We start from the raw sequence: 22,642 nt of genomic DNA, 5'->3' as shown, positions 1-22,642 counted from the left end.
GGCTGCAACAATATTCAAAATAGAACTTCAATTCAGAGCTTTGTTTTTCTTCCTAAAGCCTTAACAAACTCCATATTACCACTCTACTGACTTAAGAAATGAAGTTTCTTTCAGTGCAGTTTGAAGTGTAGTTCTATATGTGCATGGTGTAAAGAGTTCCTACCATTCTTCAAAGTTCTGATTTTCCTCTGTAAATGTGGTCCTCTCTGCTATCCATTAGTTCCCCAAAATGCATCATCTGATGGTCCCTGAACTGTGTGAAGGACAGAAACTCTTCCCATCAGTGCCAAGCAGGGAATTAGTTTTGGGTAGGAATCTCATGCATGAGGGACCCATCTGGGACTGGCTGATGAATGGCTGTAGTCAGAGTTCAGTTAAATTCTTCCAAGCAATTTGAGAATGTAAAACATTATCTGTGGGTTATATGGCTTTTGATTACATTAAAGCAATTATTTCCTGGCTCATGTGAAACTTTGGAGATGAGGAAATGTTCAGAAAGTTCTGTGGAAAACAGATGGATGATTCCACTTCCTGTGGCACACAGAGTACCAGAATTTTGTCTGCCAGAAGGGAACTGCCTGAAGTTACCTTTGCATCCCTGGGTTCTTTGGTCACTAACAGGGATTGACCTTAACTACTCATTTCTTCAGTAGATGCATAAGAGTCTCCTGTTTTCCTTTCCTTTAATCCTTGTTTCCATCACATGCATGAATGTGATTTAATTTTCCTTGATTGAAATTAGCAAGTGAATTTGTGATTTATTAAGAAAACTCATCCATCCCCATGAACACAGTGTGCAAGTGATTTCTCCAGGAAATGAGGCTAAAAGTGGTGATACTCATATTTTATCCTTTCTGCAAATTAGCTGTATTCTGACTACCTAGCCAGCATCGTTCAGTGTGAGAACTTAGTAGTGGAAGCTGCTTTGCCCCAATGGCTTTCACCCGTAATGATCATCCTGGAGGTATTTCAAAATGGTTCACGTTGAACTGTGTGATGTGATCATCATAAATTATGTGTAGTGAAAGGCATATAGTTCACATAGGAAACTTTAAACATTGTATTATTTCCTCACTGAAAATAAGTCCCCTTTTTAACCTCAGTTACAGGATTCTTTGTTATAATCTGTGTTTTCTGAGTTTATAAATGGGTTTTCTTCAAATGAAATAGTTGGAAGTGCTGCGGCTGCCCAGCCCCTGGTCTGTTTTTGCCAGCAGTCTGTCTGTCCGGTAGCGGGGCCGTGCTGATGGCACAGCTCGGCGGGACTGGCCGGCTGCGACAGCCGCTGCTGGCCGCCGTGCCGGTGTCACCTCCCGGGAGCGGGAGGCAGGGCCGTGCTGAGAGCTTCTGAACAGAAAGGTTGAGATACGCTGAAAAAACCCAGCTTTCTCCAGGGATATCAGTCTGCTTTCAATGTAATGAATGCTTTAATTAAACATCTAAACACGTTTCTATTAAGCTTTAGATCATACTGATTTTTAAAGCCACCTTTAAAGACAATGTAATTTAGATTAATTTTATTAAGCTTGTGAAAATCTCTCGTGACTACTTACTTCTCTGTAAGTAGCAAAGTACTGTAAAAGCAAGAAAACATTATGTTGCTTTTAGCATAAACTTGTTGATTGTTATAGGTAATTTAGGAAATATTGGCTTAAACTAAACGAGTATTCAAGCCAGCTCCTCTGTGAATTTAATTTAACGTCATTTCTATATTTAAACTGCTTCCTTCTTCTCTGGTGGTGTTCAGGTTCGTTTGTTGAGCTAGGGGAAGATGAGGAGTGTTCCAGGCGCTCATGGCCACGAGCAGCGCCGCGCTCGCACTGGTGTGTACACCTCGTGCTGTGTGTAACTCCGGCAGAAGCGCGGAGTGCAGCAGGGACTGCGGGAAATCAGACTTTCCCCGGCCGAACTGTTCGGAGTTCTGCTGCCCCGCCGGCCTCTCCGCGGCCCCCAGGCCGGCAGGCGCGGGACGGCACAGAACGGCACAGAACGGGACAGAACGGGGCAGAGCGCGGCGCTGCTCCAAACGCGCCCCTCGCTCAGGCCCGCGGCCGGCGCGGCGCGCCGCAGTCCCAGCCCGCCTGCCCCCGCCCTGGGCGGGACGGGATGGGGCTGGGCTCCCCGGGATTTCGTAACCGGCCCTGGGGAGGGCTCAGCCGGCCCGTCCCGCCCCGGGACCTGCGACGAGGAGCGGCCCCCGACCCTCCCCCGCGGCCGCCGCTCCCCTCCCCCGGCCGGCGGAAGGACAAATAGTCCTCGCCGCATTGTTCGGCCCCGCACAACTTTGGGCCGCTCTCGGCCGGCGGGTGGAGGGGCGGCCCCGCGGAGGGGCGGCGGCCGGGCGGGCACGGTCACCGTCACTGTCACTCCGGTGCCCCGGGGCAGCGGGACTGGGGGCGGCCTGCGCTCGGCGCGCCCGGGGCTCCGCCGCGGGGCTCTCGCAGCCCGAGGGGCCGCTGGCGGGGCAGCTCCCGCCGGCCTCGGTCCCGCCGCCCGCCCCGGGCTCTGCGGGCGCGGTCACGGCGGGCGGGTGGCCCCGCTGTGCCCGGCCCGGTTCTGCTGCGGGGAGTGGGACCAGAAGGAATCATCTCTGATGGGGCCTTCACGCCGTGATTTCTCCTTTCAGGCGCCTTCTTTTTTTAAACCTCCTTTCCCAGACAACTTTTATAGGAATTCCTCTTGAGAGGAGGTCCCTTACGGCGAGCGAAAGCTTTTACTCACCCCATGCTCAACCATTAGCATTTGTCAGCGGCAGAAAACAAGTGAAGTGTAGCTGTCAGTGCCCCACAGAAACAGGTTTTGATTTAACAATAGTCACTGCAGATTTTTTCTCTGGTCACCTCCTAAGTAGTACTCTTTGGCGACAGGTTTCAGCATTGTAGCCTCCTGCAAATGTTCTAAATCTTTCTGATTGTAGAATATGTTACATAATATATATGTTATATAATTTTAATTACTGCGAGGTAAATATAGCAGGCAGCAAATTCGGTTATCTGTAAGATGGGCTGTACTGATAACAGCAAGCACTGTGTAATCGTGAGGCTTGGGCATAGGAACACAGCTCTGTGATCTTTCATAGGATACTTTTCCAGTCTATTTTGCAAGATGTAAGAAGAACAAAATGCCTCTCCAAGAACTTCATCCAGAAATTTCATGCATTACAAAAAAATATTTTAATTTTTTATTTGCTCAGGTCAGCTTCCAGGTGAAGGAGCACATCAGTGAGAAAATGGAATTGCTTTGTCCATCCTAGTGCAGGAAACAATGTTGTTATCTCCTTATTGCTGACTCCAAATGAGCATTGCGCTCTGTACAGGGAAGTTTACTGGAAGCAATAGAAAGAATTCAGTAGTTTAGGTGAGGGCAGGAATTTGTTGTAAGAAACCAAACAAGAACAACAACAAGCTGGAGCAGGGAAGAAGATTTGCTGACTTTTCTTCAGGGCTGTGGATTTGCCGAGCAATAGCATTTATCATGAATAGGTTGTTGGCTGTGGATGCAAGCTGACCACATACATGTTGATTTAAAGGAGCTGTTCCAGTGAAAACTCCATCCTTGGTCAAGTGCTCTGTTGGGGATCACCCTAGGAGTTTGTACAGTTTGAGTGGTGATGGTGAATTAATTCAGCATCTGTAATTTTGAGAATAAATAAGCCAAAAGGAGACATGCAAGCTTAATGATTCTATTCACACAGGCATGATACATTAAATAGTAATACGGAATACATTTTCTCACATCCCTGAATGCACAACAGCTGTCTGCTGTATCAAATATTTTTCCTTTAAGGAGTGGGTGGAAAGCAATTCATGAAGGCTGTGAAAGCTGCATATGAGTGTGATTATTTTCAGGGAGTTGTGCTCAAGTGATTTGGGTTTTATATTCCTCTTAATTTTTTTATTATGTTCTGTATGTAATTCTTCATTTTCATGGTCACGTTGAAGCATGTGGAAGAACGCTGCCACCGCCATCTGGCAAGTAGCAATTCCCTGATAGCTCTGGTTGGTCGCTGACCATATTGATGTTGGTAGCTCAGCTGTCAGGGCAGTTACCATAAAGATTTACAGTTGTATTGTGTGTTCTGTCAGAGTCTGGAGTTCACTGATGACTTTGTGTGCAGAGGTTTACCTTCCTATTACTTGCACTACTCCATGACAGACCAAAGACTTCTCTAAGGGAAGGGTATTTATTTACAACACTGACACTTCTCTTGGTAGGAAATTCATTGATGAAAATATTTTTGGGAAAGTATCTACAGGAATACAGTCCTGATTGCTGGAGTCCTGGCTTGTAAAATCAGTAGTAAAATTATTAGTGCTTATGATTGCTCCTGTATTTTCCTTCTATCCATCTGAATTGTTGTTCCTTACATAGTGAAGACCTTTTATTTTTAATGAAATGAAGGAGAAGAGGGTGTAACAATAACAAAAGGGGGTAGCATTTTAGCCTGCTACATAATGTACAGGAAAGGTACAGTCATGTCACAGAACAGTTGGAAGTTTTTGATTTTTGTGTGATTTATATACTATACTTACTGCATTTGCACATGTACGAGGAAAGAACCATATCTAGGAGTTGCAGCAGGAATCAGTCTGGAAGTATTTTCTTTCTTGCAAAGCGGAAACCATTATACCTGTTTGAACCAGGTTTCAGACACTGGTTTCTTCAGACCTTTAAAAATGTTTACAATATATACTGCCTTGGATTTTGGATTTTTTTTTTTAATGTTGATAGCATTGGGTTTTGTTTCATTTTCTATGTATGGCTATGACAGAATAAGGATATGAAATGCATTTTTAAAAAACTCTTTGCAGTGAACAGGAATAATTTATAGGGAGTGGCAGAGCTGAAAGGATTCTAAGTAACACCTTGAGCATGGGGTTGGAGATCCTGAGAATAGGTGAAAGACAGCATTTCATATACATAGAACATAATGCCTTAATGTTTTGAGTGTACAGTTAGTTCTGGGCAGTATAACATGGTAAGGGGTTAAAAACTGAATACATTAAAGATTCCAAATCTCACAAATGTGGAAGAATAAGTTCAGTACCCAGGAAACATTAGGTTAATTATATTTTGAATTTTACTGTAACAAAGGATGTGATAGTTACACATCTTCCACAACACTTTTAGTTGAGCTACCTGCAGAAGTATGTTCTGAAATTTCTGATTTGGCCAGCTCACTACAATTTTGTGTTCCCCAGCAATCTTCTTTAGGTCAGACTCACAGTGTATTTTGGTCAAAGCATACCTTCCTGAGGCCTTGTGTACTTCCTAAATTGTCTGGCATAATTTCTGGAAAGTTCATTTATGTTCTGATAAATTTTCTCTAAGTGCCTTGTATTTTTTTTGAGAGGACGGCTAAGGCCGGGAGGTGTAATGCAGACTGCTACAATGTGACTTTTGGCAATGAGCACGTTTACTCAGCATCTGCACGAGAAAGTGACATGTCGTTGTGGAGCAAATAAAACGTTTTGTGGTATTTTCTGTAACTTTAAACCCTATGCCATGGATTATATGGCTATATCATCTTTCACTCAAAGTTTCTAGCTGCAAATAAAAGCCTGTAGATGTGAACTTTAAAATCGATGTCAGAGGGCAAATACAAAGTATTTGTATTAACAAAGAATATATAATCATCTATATCTTAACAAAAAAAGATATAATTTTAATCCAATTACACATCAGTACAAACAAATGCTAGCATTATTACTTCCACTTTCTGTACATTTAGCCAGCTTTCTAATCAATGCTTATCAGGATTGCAGCTGTACTGATTGGTACTGAGTGCCACTACTGGTTAAAAGTAGCATTTCCAGAGAAACAATATCTTCTCAGTAGGTATATAGGGGATCTTGTAATAAAAATATGTTAAAGAATGTTTCTCATGAAATGTATAACGATCTGTGTCAATGGGCACTTCCCTCTAAAGTGTAGTATTATTTATACTTCAAAGAGAAAAAGTACATACTTATATCCCTCAGGGGCACAGAGAATGGAAGTCATTGTGTTGGTATTTTAATACAAATTGCTTCCTGCATTTCTAAGTGGCAAATATATGAATATTCATAGAATCACGAGGCCAAATGATCATCCAGCACAAGGCATGTAAGGGAGAAAAATGGAGGAGCATCTCCAGAATCTCCAGTTTGTCTTTGCCTGCGGGTGGTAAGTTTGTTACCACATTCCCGTTCCTCCGGAAGATGTCAGAGTCAGGACCCGGGTGGGAAGAGCTGCTTTGAACGGGAAGGGTGTGTGGCTGGAGAGCCCTCGGTACAGCCTGCTGCTTTCCAGAGCTGGGGGCCTGCCAAGCCTGTGAGGGATGCGAGCTCCTCCACACTGCGTGCCCTTCCTCACTGCGCTTACCGGCTCCCTGTGCCTTTTGGGTTCTCCGGGATTTTAGTATCCTTTCTCATTGTCCTTGTGTTTCGTAAATACCCTTGCTCCAAAAGAGCAATCTGCCAGTAGCTGCCTAGATTATTGCTTTATAATTCTCACTTTCGGAGGGAATGGTAGCTGGCCCTCGCTAGCTGGGGTCAGAAAGGAGCAGGCCCAGGCCCAGGTGGTGGCAAGTCGGTGCCACCTGGGGGCTCTGCAGGCTCGAGAGACGGGCGTGCGACGGAGCCCCGGCACCGCACCGGCCCCGCTCCGCTCGGTGCCGGGGAGAGCCGTGCGCCTGCCTTGGGCCGGTACGCTGCGGTGTGGGCTGGTTCACGGACACGGAATAAACTTCCCAGCAGGACAGGCTGGCAGGGCGGTTTTGTGAGAAGGAGAAGGAGCACAAAAGAGTGATTTGTGTGTAGCGGTGGCAGGACGCAAATGAGGGCGCAGGTTCTTTGCAAGCTGCTTCCCATTCCTGCACGGAAGCCGTTGGGCTGGTTCCCCTTTAGCATCACCTGTTTCAGAGGGCTGCAGAGTTTATTTGAGTGTGTGTTCTTGAAGTAACAGCCATGTTCTTGTGCTTCGACACGTTACGGTTTTAATGGCACGTATTTAAGAGGAGGCTGCTAATGAATGCTTAAAAATTAATGTAATTTACATGCCATTTTATTTTGAGCAGTAAGACTGTGTATTGATATATTGAAAGTATTCAGGCGTATTTTAGGGTATGTGAATTCAGGGTGAGTGCGATAATGTCTTTTGGGGCACGTGCATTGCCGGCAGTGCTGCATGTCGAGGTTTGCTGTCGGTTTGGCTGAGTTGGGGACCGCTGGGGAGGGGTCTGTTTCCGCGGGGTGCGTGTTTCCCTCAGCTGCCCGTGGGGACCCGCTTCTCCCCATCTGCTAGGGGGTCCTGGCCCCGCGTCCGGGGGCGAGGCGGGTGCCGGGGCGGCTCCCGTGGGTGTCTGTAGATCCCCGCCCGCCCCGTTCGAGAGCGGCGCGGCGCGACAAGGGTTAAGGCGGCGGCGCTCGGCGCGGAGGGATACGGAGCCGGAGCCGTGAACGTGGTGCTGAGGCTCTGTAAGCAAAAAAATGTCCGCCTGAGGGAACCCACAAGTTCCTTCCAGCGGGGGGGGAGCGCTCGGCTCATCGCCTCCCACCCAGCCCGCGGCCCGCGCGCCGCCGCCGGCCCGGCCCTGGTCACCGGAGCGTACAGGGGCAGCGGGTAAGTGCGGGCGGCCGCGAGAAGTTGGGAGAGAGCGGCGGGGGAGGGAAGCGGCGGCCGGGCGCTCGCAGGGGCAGAGGCGGCGGCAAGGGGACGGGGCCGCGGGCGCGCGGGCGGGAGTGGGGCTGCCCGGGGCGGCGGCGGGGAGACCGCGGGGGAGGCGGAGGTTCCTCTGGGGAACCCGAGGGGCGGCAGCCGGGGCCGGCCGCGCTGGTGGCGGAGCGGGCGTGCGGGGTCTCCGGGCCGCGGACGGCGGGCAGGAGCGAGTCCTCGCGGGCGGCGCTCGGCGTCTACCCGCGCTCATAAAGGACCGGGCGGCTCGGAAACTTGCTGGGGCGCGGGGCTGCGGCGGCTCCCCCGCGGCGCCCGCCGGTACAAGGGAAGGCGCGGGCCCCTCCCGTCCCCGCCGCCGCACGCGCATTCCAGCCCCCCCCCCCCCCCCCCCCCACCCGCCCGCTGGTGGCGCGCGCGCCCGGTCCCGCGTGTGCGCGTGCGGCGCGCGGGGGCGGCTCCCGGCCCGCCGCGGTCCCGAGCGCGGAGCGGCGGCCGCGGCCCCCGGTGGGTGGGTCGGGAGAGAGGGGGAGGGGGAGCCGGCACCGGCGGTAATGCCGGGGCAGGGATGGCTCTGCTGAGGCTCGTCCGGCCCCGCTCGTCAGCCCCATTGTTGCGGGGACAGTGAGTCACTTAATCTCTCGCTAATTCTCCGGACCTCGCCGGGCCGCGGCTGTTTATTTGCTTTCTCTTGCCTGGGGGGGACTTAATTCCTGGCTGCCGCCCTTCTGCGGCGTGACCGTGCCTTGCTCGAGGTTGGGGTAGAAGTGGAATGAGGGAGAGGAGGGAGCCTGAGGAAACTTGAAGAGAGTTGGTTAGTTCGGGAAGCTGCTGCCGCCGATCCCCTCCGCCCGCCCGGCCGAGCGAGGCTCCCCCGGGAGTCTCCACCCCGCCCCAGGGGCGCAGGTACCGGAGGGAGGCCCCTGTTCGCCGGGGCCCGTTCGCGCCGTGAAGTGCTGCCTGTGCCTCTCTCCCTGTGCCCTAGAAAGGTGATCGGAGGAGCGGAGGAAGATGAATTCCCAGCAGCAGAGGATGGCCGCTATAGGAACTGACAAGGAATTGAGCGACTTGCTGGACTTCAGTGCGGTAGGATATTCTCTGAGGTCTCCTCATGACTTCTCCGTGGTCGTGCGCGCTGAGGAGCAGGGGCAGCAGCGTGCAGGGCTTGGCTGGGTCTGCCTCAGCCAAGTTGGACACCTGAACTTTGATGTAATGTCTAGACTTCCAGATTTAATACTGTAATACCAGCTGGGTCAATTGGTTTAGCTGGTTAAAATCAGGCTGACCCAGTGGTGGCATAATCTAATAATTAACATTGGTTAAGCTGGTGTGTGGCACTGGTACCTTGGGTCTTGGGTGGTTTTTTTTTCTTATTTAAACAAAAGAAAAATTATTTCCCACAAAAAAGAAGTTAATAAGTGATGGTCTTGGCTAAGAAAATTGTAGGTATTTTCTGTGTGTTACTTTTACCATACCAAAAAGGCTCCTGATTTTTAAATATAATAGAAAACTATTGCATCTTAAATGCTGCCTTTGTGCAGTGACTTTATACTTAGAGATCAGTAAAAAAAATGTAAGTCGTGTAGTTATTTAAAATAGTCACAGTAGTAGGAGGTGTCCTTTTAGTTTTAAGTTGTTTGTGTTCACATAGAAATGAGGTTTTGGTCCTATTAAGGAGTACTTCAGCTTATTGGTTTTGTGTGTCTAAACACACGTCTTGCATTGTTTTCAAGGAGAAATAGAAAAAAAAAACTGTTTCCTTTTAACCTTTTTTCTGTTTCCATTAATAATTGAGCACAGATTTTCAAAGCCAATTAAAACATGTCTTTTTTTTCTTTGCAGATGTTTTCCCCACCTGTAAATAGTGGAAAAACCAGACCAACTACACTAGGAAGCAGCCAGTTCAGTGGATCAGGTAGGATGCATCCGAGACACATAATGTTCATCTCACTGGGTCTTAATGTTTCAGTGTAGTCTCCATGTTCTCAGAGAATTGTAATCTTTCATTTGTGCATATTCTCATAAGATATTCAGATCAGTTAGAGATGTGCTGTTTTGATCTTTATAGTGCATTTTGCTAACTTTAACCATGGTTTTCCTCTCTGTCTTAGACTATTAACTGCAGTACAGTGAAGTGTTGAGTGTCTCTGGTCATACTGACATGGAAGTTGTAAATTTGTTGTATTAAACATGAACAACTGTGGTGTTTTTGTTTAAGAAAATCAAGCCTAGATGTTCAATTAAGCAATTTCCTAGTCCCCTTGTACGAAGGGAGAAAACTGCTGTAAAATACCAAATAGTTAAATACTCCTGACTCAAGGACATGCTATTTTTAAATGCAGTGCTTAAGGAAAATGTGAGTTTAATAAAATTTTCTAGTACTATGTAGCTCTCGAAGATTTGGCAACTAGAATTTTCTTGTGTTGAAACTTAATCCATGCATCTGGAAAGCAAGTAACTGTGTATTTATATGTTGCACGTGTTTTGTGGCTTCAGTGTATTATCACATTGTCACTGGGTCCACCTCATTGCTGTGTCAGAGACCTTTAAGCTAGGACTGCAGTGGGAAATAAGTGCAATTTTAAAACAGGTGCTTTGTGCCATTCCCTAAAGGGAATACTTACTACAAAAGAGAAACCAGAGTAAGTTTTTGATAGAACTTTTTATGTAGGTTCAACTTGTTTGAATACAGTGAAATGATATTTTCGATCCTATGGATACAAAAAAGTGATGTTTGTGTTTTAGTTAATGAAAATAAATGTTTAGAATGCCAGTAGAGTAGTGAAGTAGTGGCTTGAGGTTTTGCAGTGACATCCCCTATTAGCCTCTTAGGTTGTCAGGGCTGCTACCTTGGGAGTCCAAAAGACACTGCATTTTAGTAACACTTAAGGATTTTTGTTTTTAAAAGCATCTTAAAACTTATCTGTTGAGTAATTTTAAAATTTTCCAGAGACTGTCTTTCACATTTAATTTAATGAAACTATGTAGCAAATGTAATTGTTACATACTTGAAGGAGTCTTCAAGTTAGGTTTTCTCCTGAAATAAACAACTGGCTTCCTCTTCCTCTTTGAAAGTACATCAGGTGTAAGTTAATGGCAATAGTAAGACAGCAAATCTGTCTTAAAATGTAGTTAATATTTAAATTTTTAAAAATGCAAGTATTTAAGAGAGTTGTTTCCCTGAAGCTTGTTTTAAAAGACATTCAGGCACCTAAAGCTTAATTGTGGGGAGCACAGCCTGAACACCTCATCCCGCTTTGTCCTTGCTTTCCCTGAATGAGTAGAATGATTTTCTGTTGAATAATAAAATTTTAATTTTTACATAAGGTCTTAGAGCACTGCGAAGTAATGTGGCATGTCCTATTTGTAGGTAATGCTTCCCTTTCTTCCCTTGGATGTTTTAGAAAAAGAGAGAATGCCAGAATAGTTATTTCTTTAAGAGAAACAGTGTGACTCCTTGAATTTCTTTACCAATATGGTGTATCCTCCTATAAATACCAATTCTCATTACAACACTGCAACTGTCAAACAAGCTACAACCTCAGCTGGGTTCCCTTTGGAATGATAGTGGTATATATTTGTGGATTTTCATTAAAAACATTTCTAGCTGTAGAAATCTAGTGGATAGTGGATTATATGCCCTAATTCTGGTCATGTTATGATCTAAGCCTTTACCTAGGGTGATTGCTCTGCAGGAGTGAGAGGTGACAAATTTCTTTATTAGTTGTGTTCTGGGACATTGTTAAGTATTGTAGAAAAACTATGCCAAGATCAGTGATGAAGTACAGGCATTTACTTTCTAAGTACTTTGATTTAATTGTGATCTTGCTATAATTTCAAGTGTTTTGTAACTTGTAAGACAAACAATACTTAAAAGCTTTTTTTTTTTAACTGACCAGAGATCACTTTTTAAAGAGAAACATGAAAAGAGGAGGTATTTTTTCCTTTGAGCTATCTAGGATTGAAAATCCCACAGTGCACAGATTCCTAAAAAGTACTTCTTTTTTTCTTTGGGTGTTGCTGCCTCTTACAGAGACTTTCAGTGTTTTGATGGCAATTAGAGAAGTGAAGCTTGCTTTAATATCTTTCCCATTAAGCTAAGTTTTATTTTTGTAATATTTTTACAAGCATGCTAGAGGAAAGTGCTTTCTTTTTCTTAGTTGAAGTAAGAGTGTGTTCATTGTTTTTTATTTTAGAGGCCTCTCTTTCTCATTTAAACTTAAACATCTGCAAACACCTCCCCTCCCCCTCCAACCTGTCAGTGATTTGAGATTCAGCCTAATGGCCCCCATTAAGTAGGTGAAGATCAGTGTATGTCTACGTGGCTCTTAAGACTCTACATTTCTGGGAAATTTGATTTAGAAGGAAGGAATGCTTGCTTGGTGCTTTTTCCTCATCACTCACTGATCCCTAGTTTGAAGGGACAAATTAGTTGCTGTTAAAGAATGGATAAGTTTTGTTTGTTTTTCAGGTGTGGTTTTGTGAAGTGTTGGAAATACTGGAGTGCACGTTATTAATCCTGATGTAACAAGCTCGATTTGCTATAACTCTGCCAGACTTCTGTTGATTATATTTTAGAAATATATGTATAGTTGGGTTGCATGAATAAAACAGCTAATACAGCTGATCTATAATTTGTAAGAAATTGCTGTCTTGGATTGACAGATGAACATTGTGTTTTGATTAAGAGATAGCTGGGGCAGGTTTGCTTTCCACAGGTCAATCAGTTATGAATGAAAGCTGCAGATAAAATAAGTGAACTAATCTGATATATTGTAGTATATTATGACAGTAAGTCGTGTAAGCTGCTGATAAAGTCAAATAACTTGGTCAGACTGCTGGTGAAAATAAACATATTGGAAAAGTAACCTGATATGTAAGCCAGTGAGTTAAGCCACAAAATATTCCTTGTCATACCTGCTGTACTTAATTCTTGTTTGAAACAGAACTTGTCATTCTTTTCTTCTCCAAAGCCAACTTCTGAAGATGAAGCCATTTCTGTCTTAGAAACTTTACTAGAAGGTTGCAAAGGTCAGAGATTTGTTCCAATGGACTTTTTAATCAGGAGGTTTTTTTTTTTCTTTAGATTTTATGTAAAATCTAAATCTTCTGTTGCTGCTATGGGTAAAGGTAGTGTTTGTGATTTACAGTGACTTTTTTCTTGTTTTGCCTTTGTCTAAGCTACAGCACGTATACCAGTACAAACTTGGATGGTTATGATTTTGCCCAACACCCTTTATTTATTACAGTAATTCCATTTACAACCAGTCACAATAATCATGTGCCACCATAGGCAGTTTTCTTATGTTTTTTAGTAGATTTGATCACAATCTCAGTTTTTTTGTGAGTTTTTAAATCTCAGGTTTTTATTTTAAATCTAAAATAACTCCCTTTTGTGTTTTTTTTTTGTCTTTTGCAAAGAAGAGTAACTCAGAGGCAATATTTTTCTGTGGCCTACCATTTTCAATTTAGTACCTTTTTCAATGTACTAATAGCATTATTTATTATTTTTGCACATGGCTGTGCACATGCATCAGTGAGGTATCAGTCCAAGAGATGAAATAAGATATTGTGGATGTATAGCAGAAAAGAGGGATAAGAGTTTAAAGTAAGAGGTACAGTTGAGGAGCCAAGTTGTCAAAATATGGCACCTCTCTTTCTGTAAGCTTCTTCTGAAGTTCATGGAAACTAAGTATGCAACTTTGGGAGTGAACAGCTTTGGGCACAAACCTTGTGTGTACCCAGACATTCCTAATATATGCAAAAACTTCTGAAGGTGTATGTTTGTGTTGGTTTGGTATCTTTTATACAAATTCAAGAGACTGACTGGCTGCCCTGTCCACTTGTCTCTACTAATGTACTGAGTTTTTAAGGGATGCCCTGGATTGGGATAGGCTGCATATGACTTTATGCAAAGACCATTTAAGTTGATAGCCTGCCATTATCCTGAGTGTCCCTAAATCAGGGCCATGTGTCTTGAGAATGGACACAATGGCAATGCTTGAGCAGCTCCCTTAAGTTACCAAACAGTGTTTCCAAAATTAACAAAACCTGACTTTGTCAATCCTGTGAACTCTTACTTCCTTTTCAATTTTCTTGTAAAAGAAACAAATCAAATTAAAAAAAAAAAAAAAGAATTTGGGAGAGTTGGCTGGAGGAGCAATGGTTTAGATACTCTGTTCATTGATCTATTCAATTGCTGAAGAGAAAAGGCACTCTTGTTGTGTCTTAAATGCTGGAAATCTGGAGTGGCCTGTTAAGCATTAGTTCATGCAGCAGTATAGCTTTTTTATTAAAAAAAAAAAATCTGGATTGTCCTCTAGCTTCATTAAAGGTGAACCAGCAGACCTGGAAACCTGGCATTTCATCTTTGGTCTGAGGGGTGCTAAATTCTGTCCTCCTCTGAAGAGCCTTAGGAGAGTTGAAGAAGCCTTGTGCTTGAAAGCAGAAGGGTGTCTGTGGCTTCTTTACCTTCCTTTTTTTTGTAGGGGGTGACCCATGGCTTTCTCTTCAAATGGGCCAGATGCAAGTGAGAGCAAGATTCCAGTCTGGATCCCTCACCTGTTGCATTTAGAAGCCTGAGGGTGATGCAGAGGCAGTAAATTCATGACTCTGCAGCTTGCCTGTTGGCAGTCCCTGTCTCACTGCTGCTGTCACATTTCCTCCTTCCATTCCTTGTCTTTGGAAAGATAAATTACCAGGCATGCCATGAAAAGTCCTGAGAAGTATAGTGTATATTCCTGTGAGATACAGCTTCCGTACTCCTGTTTAGAAAGAGAAGGGGAAAAAATGTTGGATAAGTAGAGAGAACTGACAACCCAGCTTTGAAGCAGTGTATTGCAAGGTGTTTGTGGTCATATGGATATTGAGGTTTTAGGGATTGAGGAAAAAGACTAAAACAGCTCAGTATTCTGAATCCAGCTTAGTGAGCAGAGGAATAAGTGTTAGTCCATTGTTCATTACTGTTGACTTTGATTTTGAAAGATGAAGGTATAAACCTCATGACACTTGGTCAGAAATTGTTTGCTGTTTTCCAAACAGAAGATCTGAGAATTTTAATAGTGCTGGTCTGACTTCTGTTTAGAGATACATTTGACACCATTACTAAGGGAAACTGAATTTTGCTGTGTTGGCATGTAGAAAGCATTCTTTCAAAAAGTTAATCCTGTATTTCCAGCAACTTTTTCCTTAGATGAGAGCAGCAGTGTGGTCACTGTGTTACAGGCACAGCATGCAACCTCCAATCCACATATAAATATTACTGATTTGGGATGCAGGGAGGATCTTTGCAATGATTTCTGGATGGCTTCAGAAGATCTGGGATGCAGTACTGCCTTGTCCTTTCCTGATGTGGATCTAAGGATGAGGCACCTTCCACCATCAGCCTCCCCTCAGCCAGTAACTCTGTGTCCTGCCAAATTTTCTGATCTACTGTAAGTGATGAAGAGTATTCAGAATCTTTGGACAGTGGTCTTAATGGCATGTGGAAGGAACAGGATTTGAAATTTTGTATTTATCCAGACAGCAGATTTGATAGAAATGGTAATGTGAGGACTAAGGGTTTGAGTAAAGAGGAGGAAGAGCAGAATGAATGGGATTCTTATGTATTTGTATGTCCTTTAATGTCAGCTGAGCTTGTAATCTCCCCCTGTAAAACTTTAGTGTCTGCAGCTTTTGCTGAGTTTTAGCTTTTTTTGGGTATATTTGTTTATGGTCCCTTTTTGATGTTTAGCAAAGGAATTTCATGTTAAAAGCTTATCATTCATACATGCTTGCCAAAGTTCCCCTTCCCCTCACTTCTTTCCAGCTGTCACACAAAGAGGATTTAACCCCTTAGATGTTTTTCTGTCAAGTTGCTGTGACAGCTGTTTGTCTCAGGTAGTTCTACTTTATCCATAGCTGAGCCTGCAGATACCATTATATGAGTTTCTGTTAATCTACCCTATACTCTGGCATTAACTTGGTAAACTATATTTTCCTGAACTTGCTAAAGGCATAGTGTAAATTTTCAGGGCTGAACATTGTGTGTATTTATGAAGAGGAGGTTGTTTGGTAATATAATACCATCCCACTTAGTAAGAGTGAAGTTTGTGGGGACTGTTTCTAAAATCAAAGCTGCACATAAACTGAAATAGTTTGCTAGGTTTCTGACCTCTCTTGACCAGGGAGATGCAGTTCTGTTTGTTACTCTATTATGGAACATTTATGTTTACAGGGAAATAGCATTGAGCATTTTCAGAACCATATCAAATTTATTAAAGTACCCACAGAGCCAGATGTGATCTATGGGATATAATAAATAAGTCTTCTATCTTAAATATACTTCAAAATAAATACAAATTTTCATACTTGAAAAATTCAGTTTCAATAAGTGACCTCATGAAATAAAGTATCTTCTCGGAAAACCTTTTTTTGCAGGCATTATCTAATTCAACGGGTTAGCACTTCTTCAGAAATATGTAGCAAAACTTGGTTGGTTTTGTACAATCTTCTGTGAGGAAGTCACCAGATTGGAAATAAATAAACAAAAGCGGTGTTTTCTTTTGCATTTGAATTATTTGGAGATTGTTATTGAATATGCATAATTAATTCTAAATGGTGTATTCACCTTTATCGCTTTTGGCTATTAAACATTATAGGAAAAGGTAGGAAAAATTATCATTCTAAGGATAGGAAGTTTTTTTTTTTTTATTTTTAATAACTGAGAGGTTTTTTCCTGCATTATATTGTAATGGCCAGTCCTGCATTTTTTGGGTTTTGTTTGCTTTTTGTTTATTTTTAATTAATTTGAAAATTTAGCACTCCTCAGTTCTATTGTATACTTCAACCTGATGATTTGGAGGTATTTTGTGGTACTTGATGGACTTTTTAAATACTACAATGCATTATTTACTAGTGGTTGTAGGGGCAAAGTTGTTTGTTTCTTATTTTTTTCTATTATGACTCTAAGATGAGATAATGATAATTTTTTTTAATGTCTTGAATGAATGCCTTGTGTTTTCATCTGTAAAACAAAACTGTGTTTGTAAACACAACATTCAAAAACATAAAGGACGTACTTCTCTGGTGAAGATGTTAACTGAATACCAAGAATGATCAGAAAGAGTAGCTTTTGTTATATTTATAATATCTCACTGTTTTCAGAGGATAATCAGGCTAAAAAGTACCCAATCTTCAGGACTTTGTTAGATTCTTGTATACTAGAGATGTGATTTCTTATTTTTTTTAAGTAAAGGACTGAAATGGCTTTAAAATGCATAAACTTAATGTTTTACCAGTGTAATGCAGAGAAATCTTGCTTGACCACACCAGAATAATTGTTGCTGGTGTGTTAAGGTAGTATTTGGAATGGGGAGGTGAAAAAGACCTGACTAAAAGTGTTTACTTTGCAGCGCTGAGAAATGCTCTCTGTGAATGGTAGTAAAAACTTAGCATAAAACTGAGAAAAGTTTATCTTGGACAGACAAGTTGTACATTTTCATATTAGGGCTATGGAAGTACATTTAAAAGATGGTCCAAAAGTGTACATTTTTATTACAGTAGCAATTCCTTGCTAAGTGGAATATAAGTAGGTTTAATTTTTTTTTTACATAGAGATTACAATTTGTGTATTTTTTTTCCAGAAGTAACTTTTGTTTGTTACAGTGGATTTTTTGCTCCTTATCTTCTGCAGAGATTGTCTATATTGTTTTTTGTAAGCATGTGAGGTATTTGTTTCACCATTCAAGTTAGCTTTGTTTTGGGATCAGATTTTGTTGGGTTTCATTTTGTGCCAGTTGTAGTTCAGAGCCGGTGGTGTCTCCGTGCCTTGATCAGGTTGTTAATTGTGTGGACTTCTAGTAAGAACTTGAACCACTTCTCCTTTGCTTTTCATGAACACGACTGTAGGACACATTTTGTGTTTAGCTTCTCTCTGGAAGAGATCTTTGCTCTTGCTGAAGCAGAGGTAACAGAACAAGACTTAGGCTGGGCCAGGAGTTTTGTCTTGAAGTGTGCTCTGAGCCATATTTTGTGGAAGTTATATTTTAGATGGTGTATTCTTTTCTTCCTTTTTAGATGTAAAGATGAATGCGCTGAGCTAATTGTTAGAAAAATGTACCTAGTTAATCAAAATACAAATCTGGCTATTTCTAGTTGTGTACATTTTGCAGGTAAAATGCAGACGAATATCAGACCATAAATGTGCATGTTCTGTGTGTTAAATTAAATTGAGTTTAAAACGTATTTTACCCTTAATTCAGTATAAACAAAAAATCCAGAGGTATTTTTAGTTTTCTGTAGGAGAATGGAATTCACTGTGTATATTTTTATTTTTTGTTTACTGAATGCAAGATACTATTGCCTTGGTTGTTATCCCAAGAGCGATTGTGACTGCCCTGTGAAATGATTAAATCAGACAGCTTTGCTTGTAGGACAAACATTTTTCATATTGTGGTGTTTCGACCATTTCCAATGCGACACCTATCCCGTTCCAGTTCTTTGTGCAGCAACTTCATGAGTCATAATCCTTGCAAAAGAACACAGCTTAAAATAATCACTGATTGTTTCTTTGCAATTCCATTCACTGCCCATTGCAGATAAATAAGAGCGGAAGCTACAATATCATTTAATCCTTCAGTGTTTGCTTTTGACGTGCAAAGTATTCTCTTGTAATAGAGAAGTAATCCATAAGGAGGGGAGCTGCTCTTTCATCTTCCTGAATGCTAAATGAAGCCAAGGCTTTTATGAAGAGATGGTGATTTAATGAAGATGACCGAGTTTTTGAGTAATGAAAAGCTTTTGTGTATTTCTAAAAATGATGTCTGGTGCTTACTACTGTAGAGCTCAAATGGCTGTATTTTGTAGTAGGTCTTTGCAGGATTAGTGCTTGAGATGCATAGATGCAAGGGGATTGAATAGAATGGTAATGCAAAAATTTTTTCCTTAGCTGGATTTTATAAAACAAATGCACATTTCTGCCAATTTGTGTATAAATGCATGTCATGTCTGGCATGTGTTCTCTGCTCTGTGCAATACTTTTATTTTGGTAACCTTGAAAATATCTCTGATATCATATTCCCTTGCCAGAGGACTGTAATAAGCGCACCAAAAAAAAATGGAGCATAAACTTTCAATACTACTTATGACAGGAACATCTGAATTAGATACTTGTGAGTATTTGTAGGATGTTGAATTTAAAAGCTCCTCAATTAAAAAAGCTCGCCCCAAAAATACCCAAACAAAACCAAAACAACAACAGAAAAAAATACAAACCAAAAACTTAATACAAAAGCCTGAAAAACTTCCCGAAAGCGCAAACCCCAAAAAAAACACAAAGTCCCCCATATTTCTTCCTCTTTCAGCTGTTAATGTTATTAATTTATTTGCAATATTTTTTAACAATCTGCAATATTACTACTTGCTAAGCAAGTCAGATAATACTGATACTTCAGAAGGAAGGAGAGAGCGGCTCTAAAGAATGCAAGACCATATCTTCTCCAGCACATACACCCAACATCCTACCAGGCCTTCAGGGTGTGAGTGCTGTACAGTACAACCAGAAGGAATCTTAAAAGGGGCTAAACTATTTTAGGCATTGTCAGAAACATTGAGAGTGCAGCCATGTTATGGTCTTTATTGTGTATGGGAAAGATAGAGCTGATCATCTGGGGTGAATGAACCTAGGTGAGCAACAGCAGGCAGGATTTTGTCTGTTTATGCAGATAAAATGTATGTAGCTATTACATTAAGTTTTGAGAAGGAATGTAATAAAAATGCAGAAATGGGTAAAGAACTTAGATTTCCTTCAGGTAGGTTTAAATGGCTTGAATTAGTGGCTGGTCCCTGTGTAGTAGTATACAAATGCTTACAAGGGTGAGAGTGATGCATGTGAGGTGTTTAAAACTCTGCATGTTCGGTGATTAAATCTCAGGATGTCAAGGGTGGTTTTGTGAATGCATTTCTGGGTAGAAGGTGAAGCATTCTAAGAGATTGTTAGGGGTTTTTTGTAGAGTGATGTAGTAAAACCAGAGTTTCTAGCCACATGTGTCTGTTATACTCATTAAACTCACTTTATTTCAAGATACTTGTTGAGTACTGAATAATAGTTTCAGTATTTTGCTTCTTTGCTATGTACTAACCTTTCCCTTTTCCTTTATCCTCATCCTGTTAGGGGAACTTGAGACCAGAACACGGGTAAATGCCTGAATGCAATTTGTATTCTATGCTAATGATAATATACTTTTTGGCTTTTGAATAGTCTAAATTTGTTTAATAAGGTGAACGGTATTTTTTCTCCCAGAGGCAGCAGTTTATAAGCAGGGAAGTGAAGTGAACTATCATAAACCCCCCCTGCTTTGTGCCTTGCATTCCTGCAAGTGCTAACTGGCATGTGTGTGACAGTGCCACTTGTGCTGCAGCGAGCGCTCCGGCGGAGTTTGGCCATCTCTCATGAGTGTGTCACAGGTTGTCTCTGCTTTGGATCCTGCAGAACATGCTGTTGCCATAGCAATGAAAGTCCTTCTGAAGGCAGGATTCCTGGCACAGCTCTTGCATCTCCTGAAGTGCTTGGTGCATTGGTCTGAAAGTACCTTGTCAGTATTAGCACATGGCTGGAGTAAAAAGAGCGGGAAGCAGAGATTTCCTTGAAATACTTATTTACTTCTTTGGTTAGTTGAACCCAGTGTTCATAAAGCTACAGCTTTTTAAAATCTTTCTCTCTGAACTTTTTGTGTATTTAACATACTGAGCTTGAATGCACGTAGAGATTGAATGGTTCTAGCAGCTAACCAGTATCACTGTCTGAGTTTCCCACAGTACTTGTTCCTTTTTGTACCTGGAAGAAATATTTTTTATGATTTCCTCTGTAGTTTTGAGTAGGGCAAAACAGTTAGGAAAATACACTGCTTCATTCATCATCCTTTTCTCATTCATGTTTTTGTTTTTTATAAGTAAAATGGTTGTCCTGCTACCATTTTATTTATAAATGTGACACTAATGGGGGAAAATCACTTGCAGAGGTGTAAAGTTTTATATATTTGGAAAATATACCTTACATAAGATCTCTTTTTCAGGAAACTCAGCTATGTCTTTGCATATAAATGCTTCTTCCTCAGACTGTAGTTACCAAATGTTAATTGTTTTCAAATTAGGAAAAAGCTATTAATTTCTTGTGTCACATTCGATAATATAGTTATTGGGGGTTTTTTAATATGTGAAGTGTTTCATCAAGATCAAGTGTGGGAAGTCAGAGACAATTTTTAGAGCACAGACTAGGCAGCCATAATATCCATTTCTACATGAGCTGTCAGGATGGAGTTGATTAATTTTTTGCTTATTTAAGAAGATAAAAAAATTTTAAATCTGAGGAATTGAAAAAAAAGTGGATTTTTTTAAAGTTTGGAGACAATGTGATTAAAACTGTACCACGTATTATTTTATGTGGACTGGGACTTCCGTGTCTTAAGTATTTCTTTTTTACTGAAAGAGCCTCTAGATGACATGAGTTCTGAAGTTATCCATTTAGTTTGCTCCATCCTTTACATCTGTTTATGTAACATAGCCTTTAGCTCTGTCACTTTCTCTGAAATAGATAAAAGTGAGAATTAAGCAAACACTTCATTCTTCTTTTTTTGCCTTCCAAGTGAAATGAAGGAAGAATGAATTAATGAATACTTTATTTTGTACTTGAAAATTTTCTGCCTGCTGCGGCAGATGTATGCATGTGCCACACTAGAGATCCTTAGCTGGGTCTTGTTTTTCAGTCCTGCCTGGCCTTGCTCCTTTGTCAGACAGGAGAGCAGCTCCAGCTTGGCTTGGCCTTGGGAAGCTGCTGAGCTGCTGCTCTGAGCCCTTCAGCCAGGACTTGGTACTCACAGTTTGTACGTGAGTTTGCCTGCCCTGAACAGACGGGCTGTGGTGTGAGGGCAGCAGATACTGCACCAAGGAGAGGTCAGCACTGATCACAAGGGGAGTCTGAACCAAGGGAATCAAGGCTGCTTGTTGTTGTTGTTTTCCCCTTTTAAGCAAATTTAGTGCTGCCTCAGCAGAAGTGTGTCCTAAAGATCTGCAGCTCTCCTTGGGAAGGCACACAGCTCTGACAAGCCCAGTACCCTCTGACTGCTGTGCCAGTTGGTCTCAAGTCACGTTTGGGAATAAAAGATCTTTCACAGCTCCAACAAATGTTCTATTTATGTGTCCTTTTAGCCTTTGAGTCAGTACTGATTGAGTAGGCACTGTTTTTGGGATTGTGGCAGTAGGGTCACTGACATACATTGAGATAAGCTCATTGTGTTCTGAATGTGTAAGTGTGTATAAATACTGGCCTGATTTTGTCAGGCTTAACAAAGATAGCATTTTAAATGAGGTTAGTATGAGAAGATAGGTATTTATCTTTTAAAATTCTAATTCTGAAATAGTTTTATACTTGCATGACTAATCCTTAAATAAAAGGCACAGGTCATTTAATTGATATAAAAAGCTTCTATATTGAAGTATTAGATGCTTTTCAATATTCTGTAGTTTTATAATCTATGCTATTGTTTTATTTGATCTGTTAAATTATAGTAACATGGAATACTGAAAAATTAACAAAATACGTAATTATTGAAATGTGATTTTTTTTGTCTGAATGACTCTTAATTTATATCTAAAAATTCACTAGGAATAGCAAAGTCCTAGGAAATACTATTACTCACTTTCTCCTTAGTGCTGTTATTTTTGTAAAATTGTAAAATTTTATAAAAAGTTAAAGCAGGCTTTTTATCTCCATTAAAAGCTTTTGTTAAGATTGTATCATTGCCTAGTGAAGGGAAGATATTCTTGAGTTTTAAAGGATGTAACAAAGAGGCAAAATTTCTGTTCCTGTTTTGCTACATCGTTGAGGAACTGCCTTTCTTTTTTTCTTTTCTATTTTCTGATTTCCTCAGCTCTAAAATGAGGGCTAGTGTTTACACTGTAGAACAGACAAGAAGTGTTTTTGAACTTGCTCAGTTAATGTAAATGGTGGAGT

At 41.6% G+C, this 22,642-nt stretch overlaps 1 protein-coding gene across 9 annotated transcripts in view; it reads left to right on the top strand.

Moving 5' to 3' along the window:
* The first annotated feature begins 6,145 nt into the window (after positions 1–6,145).
* Positions 6,146–22,642, top strand: part of TCF12 (transcription factor 12) — a 162,505-nt gene continuing 146,008 nt past the window's right edge. For 5 of the 9 annotated variants that reach the window (XM_063169611.1, XM_063169614.1, XM_063169612.1 and 2 more), the window contains exons 1-3: positions 7,499–7,602; positions 8,639–8,739; positions 9,496–9,568. In XM_063169611.1, coding sequence (XP_063025681.1) covers positions 8,665–8,739; positions 9,496–9,568 — 148 coding nt within the window. In that variant the 5' untranslated portion in view covers positions 7,499–7,602; positions 8,639–8,664. Of the gene's footprint in view, positions 6,166–7,497; positions 7,603–8,156; positions 8,278–8,638; positions 8,740–9,495; positions 9,569–22,642 lie in introns of those variants that run through there. The other 4 variants (XM_063169613.1, XM_063169610.1, XM_063169608.1 and 1 more) reach the window with 3 other exon arrangements.

Source organism: Melospiza melodia, chromosome 15 (assembly GCF_035770615.1).
Source record: "Melospiza melodia melodia isolate bMelMel2 chromosome 15, bMelMel2.pri, whole genome shotgun sequence".
Lineage (NCBI taxonomy): Eukaryota > Metazoa > Chordata > Aves > Passeriformes > Passerellidae > Melospiza > Melospiza melodia.
The sequence above is the reverse complement of the archived record's forward strand: the minus strand, read 5'-3'. Positions and strand labels throughout refer to the sequence as shown.